Source organism: Myotis davidii, unplaced genomic scaffold (assembly GCF_000327345.1).
Source record: "Myotis davidii unplaced genomic scaffold, ASM32734v1 scaffold207, whole genome shotgun sequence".
Classification (NCBI taxonomy): domain Eukaryota; kingdom Metazoa; phylum Chordata; class Mammalia; order Chiroptera; family Vespertilionidae; genus Myotis; species Myotis davidii.
The window spans coordinates 184,832-191,884 of record NW_006298349.1 but is presented as its reverse complement, the minus strand read 5'-3'; the positions used below and the strand labels follow the sequence as shown (position 1 = coordinate 191,884).

General features: G+C 58.4%; 1 protein-coding gene across 1 annotated transcript in view; it reads left to right on the top strand.

Annotated features, from left to right (window-relative positions):
- The window catches only part of MAP2K3 (mitogen-activated protein kinase kinase 3), a 37,789-nt gene extending 31,498 nt beyond the window's left edge, over positions 1-6,291 (top strand). Inside the window, exons 10-12 of the mRNA XM_015570603.1 lie at positions 2,547-2,686; positions 3,653-3,698; positions 4,176-6,291. Coding sequence (XP_015426089.1) covers positions 2,547-2,686; positions 3,653-3,698; positions 4,176-4,259 — 270 coding nt within the window. The 3' untranslated portion in view covers positions 4,260-6,291. The remainder of the gene's footprint in view (positions 1-2,546; positions 2,687-3,652; positions 3,699-4,175) is intronic.
- Positions 6,292-7,053: the final 762 nt, after the last annotated feature.

Below are 7,053 nucleotides of genomic sequence, written 5' to 3'. Positions count from 1 at the left end.
GGGGGCCAGGCAGGGCACACGGCTGGGGAGCGCTTCGGGGGTCGTCAAATAGTTCAGGCCCCAGAAAAAGTGTTGGCTTCACTCTGAAACGTGCCCCAAATGATGGCATAATGAAGGGGTGCCCTCGGTGACATTGACCCTCCCTGGGGGTGAGCCTGGGGCCAGGGTTGGGGAGGTTGAGAAGTGTCAGGGTCATTGGAGGTCTTAGATTTTACTGGTGCTGTAGTTGCCATAACCCTCCTCATCACTGTGTGATTGTAATTTATAACCTGTGTCTGTTCACAGTGACTGAGAATCAGTCATTTTGTCAGACAAGATGGAGGAATTGGTGATACCTTCAATGTTTCTTAATGCTACAGTTAAACTCTTAAAAAATATTTTTATTGATTTCAGAGAGGAAGGAAGAGGGAGAGAGAGAAACACCCATGATGAGAGAGAATCATTGATTGGCTGCCTCCTGCACACCCCTACCCTGGAGATCGAGCCCACAACCCAGGCATGTGCCCTGACCGGGAATTGAACCATGACCTCCTGGTTCATAGGTCAATGCTCAAGCCCTGAGCTACGCTGCCAGGTAAACGATTGCCTGTTTGAGGCGGAGAGGAGCACCATAGGCCAGAAGCAGACACGGGTCCTGCAGTGCTCACGCTCCTCTGTGCTCAAGGCTTGGCTTTGTTTGTTTTCCAATTTGTTGAGCTCCTCAGAGAGGAGGCCGAGGGAGGGAGGGCCGGCCAGGGTTGGACGTGTTTCCGTGGTTCTGATGATCAGCTCTGGGTGGCCTCTGGGTCCTTCTCTGGCAGCCCATGCAGGGCCTCGCTGCTGCTTATTGGACTCAGTAGACATTTTAGGAGCGCGACCTGAGTTTGTCCTGTGAACACACACACACACACACACACACTCACTCACTCACTCACTCACACACTCTCTCACACACACACACACACACACACACACACTCACACATACACACACTCATACACACTCACACTCACACACACTCACACACACATACACACTCATACGCACACACTCACACTCATATCACATACACTCACACACATTCACATACTCTCATACACACACACACTCATACACACACTCTCATACACACACTCTCATACACATACACACACACACTCTCTCATACTCATACACACACACATACACACACACTCTCATACACACTCATACACACACACACACTCACACACACACACTCACTCACTCACTCACTCACTCACTCACTCACTCACTCACTCACTCACTCACACCCTCTCTCACACACTCACACACACACTCATACACACACACACCCTCACACTCTCACACACACACACAGAACCACGCCCACGCCCATTGCGCTGTGCATAGCCGCGTCTCAGGGGGTATGTGTCTCGCCTGGAAAGGGGCCGTCAGCCTCATGGGAAGGCTCTTTCTTAGCACAGCAGGTGGTGAGCTGTTGGGTGCCGGCTGCCAGCATGAGCGTGTGTTTGAGTTGCGGCCTCTGCTGTGCATCACGCCTGCCGTGGGGGCGACTGTGCAGTTTCAGGCGGGGCCTGTGTGGACTTGATTTGTTCTTCACTTCGGCAGTGAAAATTGAGCTCAGAGTTGGTCATAAGCTGGCCAGTGTGTTCTAAAGACTTCTTGCCAAGGCAGTGAGGCGTGAGCGAGGGGCTGGCCTGGGTGCAGAGTGGGCCCCAAAGCCATGTGCAGGGAGCCTAGGTCCACGCCCAGCAGGATGGACAGACCTTTGGCAGCCATACATCCAGGGGGTCAGGGAGAGGAGAAGGTTTCTGGAGGAGGAGGCTGGGAATGGGTCTTGGGGGGGGAGGGGTGTGTGGGGGTGACGGAGGAGGAGGCTGGGAATGGGTCTTGCGGGGGGAGGGGAGAGGCGTGTGTGGGGGCGATGGAGGAGGAGGCTGGGAATGGGTCTTGCAGGGCGTGGGGCGGGTCGTGGGGGTGATGGAGGAGGACGGGCTGCAGACTCCATACCCTACAGGCCTGGAGCAGGTGTTGCTGGGAAGAGGCGATTGAGTGTGGGCCTCGGGGTCCGACATCTCCTCTAGGGCCTTGGGGAGATGGGTAAGAGTGTCTTTCGCTTCCACCTGCTGCCTCTGTAGCAGCAGCTGCTCAGATACGGCGGAGGTGTTAGGGGGACATTATGGAGCCGTGAGAGCGATGTTTTGGGGGCAGTGACCTGTGACTAGCGAGCTGCTGCCGGTTTGCATCCTGTGCCTGCTGCTACCTCAGGGACAGGTGACTCGGCTGCAGCTCTGTGGGTTTTTCTAGATTAGCCAGAACCTGGGTTTTTATGTGAAATCGTCTGAATTCAAGTTGTCTGAATATCTGAGGATGGTCAGCTAGTCACGCTCAGCAGGCCCTCCTCCACGAGCCGTCAATGCTGCTGGGTGGTTGGAGCCACAGCTGCTGGGTCCACCTGGCTTTCACCTTTGACCTGGTGTCATGGGTCAGCCCTGACCTGCCTCGTGGCCCTGGCCACCTGCCCTGCGGCTGATGCGGTGACAGCACCCCCGTCCTCCCTGCAGATCGAGATGGCTATCCTGCGGTTCCCCTACGAGTCCTGGGGGACCCCCTTCCAGCAGCTGAAGCAGGTGGTGGAGGAGCCGTCCCCTCAGCTTCCGGCTGACCGCTTCTCTCCGGAGTTTGTGGACTTCACTGCCCAGTGGTGAGTGCAGCACCCTGGCCGGCAGCGGCCGCCCGCCTGGCACCTTCTCCCTCAGCACACAGCCCCCAGCAGCGTCACATCCACACCCAGAGCAGCGCTGCGCCCCGGGAAGCCTGCCATTGGTCCTCCCACACGGACAGGTCAGGGGAGGCCAGGAGAAGGCAGAGGTTTTCAGCTGGAGTAGCATGAAGAAAGGCAGGTTATTGGTGTTTGGAACTCCACAAGCTAAGGGTGCCCACAGGAGCCTTATGAAATAGCGCTGGAGGACGGAGACGGGAGAGGCACAGGCCGGCCGCGGCCGTGGTCTGCCCACAAGGAGGTAGAACGCGTCCCAACTACAGGAGAGCTGCGTGGAGATTCAGGTGAATTCTGGCTTACTCTTGGCTTATGAAAACATTCGAAAAATGAAGTTACAAGCTGTTCAGAAGTGAAAGAGTAAGAAAATGACATGTTAGTCTCTGTGTGTTATGAGTAAAGAGACACTCGGAGGGAAACTCACAGCCTTTCCTTCTCTTGTTAGAAAATAAGACTGAAGACAAAGGCTCTACAAACAGCCACCATCCCCTTGACTCCTTGCACTCAGGGCTCCCCTCCTGGGACCTGTGATAAGGAAGTTCCCTCCTGACGAAGGACACCAAGGATATGAGTGCTAATGGCAGCATCTTGGTATCATTTCAATAGGAGGGTCACTGGGAATTTCCTAGATTGCTGGAGAGACAAGACAGCTAGACCCCAGAGGCAGAGAACGAGCACCCCAGAGGCAGAGAACGAACTTGGCCTGAGTCTGAGTCTGCACCTGTGGGTCTCCTCCATCCCTCAGGAGCTCCCAGAACAGTCCGCTTCTTCTTCCCTGAGCCTGGAGCATGTTCCCCCTCGCTGCCCAGGCTCAGGGACTTGGCTGGCCTGGGGGGGCTGGACCCCCTCCTCCAGGCCAGCCTGACCCCAGCCTGCCCTGCTCTCTCCTAGTTTGAGGAAGAACCCCGCAGAGCGCATGAGCTACCTGGAGCTGATGGTGAGTGGTGGGGGCAGCGCTCGGTGGCTCTCTAGGGAGGGAGGGGGCTGCGTCCCCGCGCACAGGTGAGCAGCAACTCGGGCTGGCCCTGCAATATTCATTCAGGTAGCCCACACTGAGCCCTGTGGAGGGCACAAAGGCAGGGCCACAGGGGCGGGTGGGGAGGCAGGTGGACTGTTTTATCTGAAGGTATCAGGGAAGGCTTCTTAGAGGAGGTGACATTTGAACTGGGCCTGGAAGGATGAATAAGGACTTACTAAGATGGAGCGGGCATTCCCCGTTGAATGTGCTGTAGGCTGTGGATGGCTAGTGGGGGGCCCAGGAGGCAGTGACTGCTGTCCTAACTGGGAGGGCTTTCTGGGGCGAGTCCTAGGAGGATGCGTGGGAGTCTGCCCGCAGGGAGCACACCAGGCCTGGCTGCGGGGTGGGGGGTGCGGCGGGAGCACCTCTCCTCACACTTTGTCCTGCCCCCCGCAGGAGCACCCTTTCTTCACCTTACACAAGACCAAGAAGACAGACATCGCTGCTTTTGTGAAGACGATCCTGGGAGACGACTCGTAGAGGGGCCCCAGCCCAGAGCCCTCCACGGGGCGATGCTTGCCCACATCCATAAGCTACTGCAGCTGGCCGTGGGCATCCTGGGAGGACTCGAGGGGCTGGTCCCAAGTGCCAAAGAACCAGACTGTCAGGGCTCCCTGCGGCCCTCATGGGCCTACCAGTGCCTCTGTCCTGCTGCTTCAAGGACCCCAAGTCTTTAGCCCCCAAGACCCTGGACTTGTGGGGACCTGGGTGCCCCCAGATGTTGCCGCCCCTCACAGAGAAGGCAGCCGGCACCTGTGCACTGCCTGGCCCCGCCCGGATGCCTTCAAGTTGTATATTTTTCTACTTCTGACTGAATGGACTTTGCACACTTTGGCTCAGGACTCTGCTGGGTGGTGTGGGTGCGGACGGGTGAGCCACGTGGACCTCGAGCCCCCTGAGGGAGACCCCGCTGCTGGAGCCCTCGCTGGGCGCTGCACGCAGGCCTCCCCGGGACCCTGTGGCCCAGCCCCTCCTGTCACATTTACTAGGGGCGTCGTTTCACTTTCTTTTTTTAATTTATCCTCTTTTTCCCTTTTGCTTTGTGGGTTTGGCTGGGTTTTTATTGCTGTTGTTGTTTGTTTTGCACGGTCTGGAGCCACATACGTTTTCTGCCACCCCCGGGGGCCAGTGGCCAAGACTCACCTCTGCTCGGGTGGCTCTAGGAGGTTGGCCTCCAGTCTCTGCTCAGAGACACTCCCTGGGGCTGGCCTGGCAGGCTATAGATTAGCTTTTCATAATATGTGTGTGTGGGGGGGTGTGTATATACACACATATACATATATGCTTTTTTTTTTAAAGAAAGGACTACCTGTCCTGGGTTCTGTCCCTGATGGGTGGGGGCAGTTACCTGTTTGCTGTTTTAATAAAAAAAAAAAAGTGGGTGCGAAGGCGGCGTGCGACTGTCACCGTGCTGAGCCCACGCCTCGGGGTGCCTGTGGCCACTGGGAGGACCCCTGCCCTGGGGTGGGGCCGGGCTGTGTGGTCGGGGGAGGGGTTGCACCAGGGCCCTGGGGTGGTGCTGAGGGGCCGGTCCTGTGCTGGGTGCTGGGCGGAGCAGCAGACACAGGCCTGACCGCTGGCTGTGGGAGAGTGCTCTGCCGATGCCCTCCCTGGATGCTGTCCGCTCACGGAGGTGGGATGCTGTCTTGGGCTACGATGTTGTCCCAGTTTCTGAGAAACAGGCCCAGCGAGCTGAAGTGACGCGCCCCAAGCACCCAGCTGGTAATGGTGAGAAGCAGCTTGGAGCCAGGCCGTGTACCTTGGGAGGGGAGCTCGAGGAAGGCGGCATTGCCAAGGTCCAGCCTGACCTGTGGTCCTCGGGTCTGGGCTGGGCGGGAACTGCCATCACCGCCGTCAGCAGCAGGAGTGACTGCTCACGTGAGCACAGCTGTGTGCGGCTCAGGCAGTTGGGCAGGAGCGGGTTGGTCCCTGTAGCACTCGTGTCCGCCTTAGCTGCTTTCTCTCGGTCCACACCCTTTGTGGGGACAAGGCAGGACCCAAGGGCTCCTCCCAGTTTAGCAAAGGGGCTCAGACTCCAGCTGCAGCCCCAGGTCTGGCTTGTTGGGCGGGAAGGGGTCACATACCCAAGTCATCAGCCAGGAGGATCAGCCCACCCACATCTCAGGGTTGAGAATGCACCTCCCTAGTCCTCCAGGGGAACTCAGGGCATCTTCTCTGGGGTCCTCTCTCCTCTACCTCAGCGCCCCTGTCCTCACCCCGCCTGTCCTCAGCACAACCTGGTGTCAAAGAGCCTCCAGTCCAGGACAGCTCTCTGCCCACTAACCCTTCCCTGGCACACACTGAACACTTGAAGGCACGTCTGTGCCTCTCCCTCCCAGCCTTCCTCCATGATGAAGGCTGTTCTCACCATGGGGTCTTTGCACAGACTGTACCCCCCCGCCTGGGACCCCTTCCCCCAGGCCTGCCTCTCCTCTGGTCCAGCCAGGTTTCGTCCGAGTAGATCTGACTGCCACTGTGTTCGCTCAGCCTTTGTTAATGAATAAAACATACAGCAAAGCAGGAAGGCGTGAGTGCATCTAAAACCCTGTGTGTGTGTCGTCCCACCCGCATGCCCAGGGCAGGCCACCGAACCCTAGGGCGTGTCCCAGTCGCTCCTGCAGCCACCAGGAGACACCAGACGCCGACTGGGATCCCCGTGTCCCCAGAGCCCTGCCCACAAGGCCTCCGAACACCCATGGCCAACTCTTACCTCCCTCGCCCCTCCCACCGCCACCTTCCCAGGTTCCTGGTGGGGATCCAGAGGGTAGAGTCTGGGGCTTTGCCCTTGCACCTCAGCCCTGGCTGCCTGTGCACGTCCTGGCTGCCCCTTCCCCCCCCCTCCGTGCACAGGCCCTGCTGGGAGCTCTGCTGAAGCAGGGTGACAGGTCGGGGGTCTGGTTCCCCACAGACACTCCAGGCACAGCCCTCTCCTGCTGTTTACAGAGAGCCTTATCAAGCTCAAGGCTGTTTACAAAACAATTTGCAAAGTATCTTCCAGTTTGCAACGCCCTCTACAGGCCTGGTATTTTTAGGTTTTTGTCTGCTGACCAGCTCCCCCCTAGTGTGGGACGGGCTCTCCTGGGGCGGGATGAATCTGTCTGTCTTGCTCAGTCTGGCACGAAGGGACCACGACAGCGGAGACGGCCAGCGCAGTGGAGGTGCCCTCGGGCACCACCGTGGAGCCCAGAACCAGGGCAGGGGGCCCAGGGAGCAGACTGCCCTGAATGTGCCAGGCTGGGCTGGAGGCGGTGGAGGGCCCCAGGCGGGAGCAGGG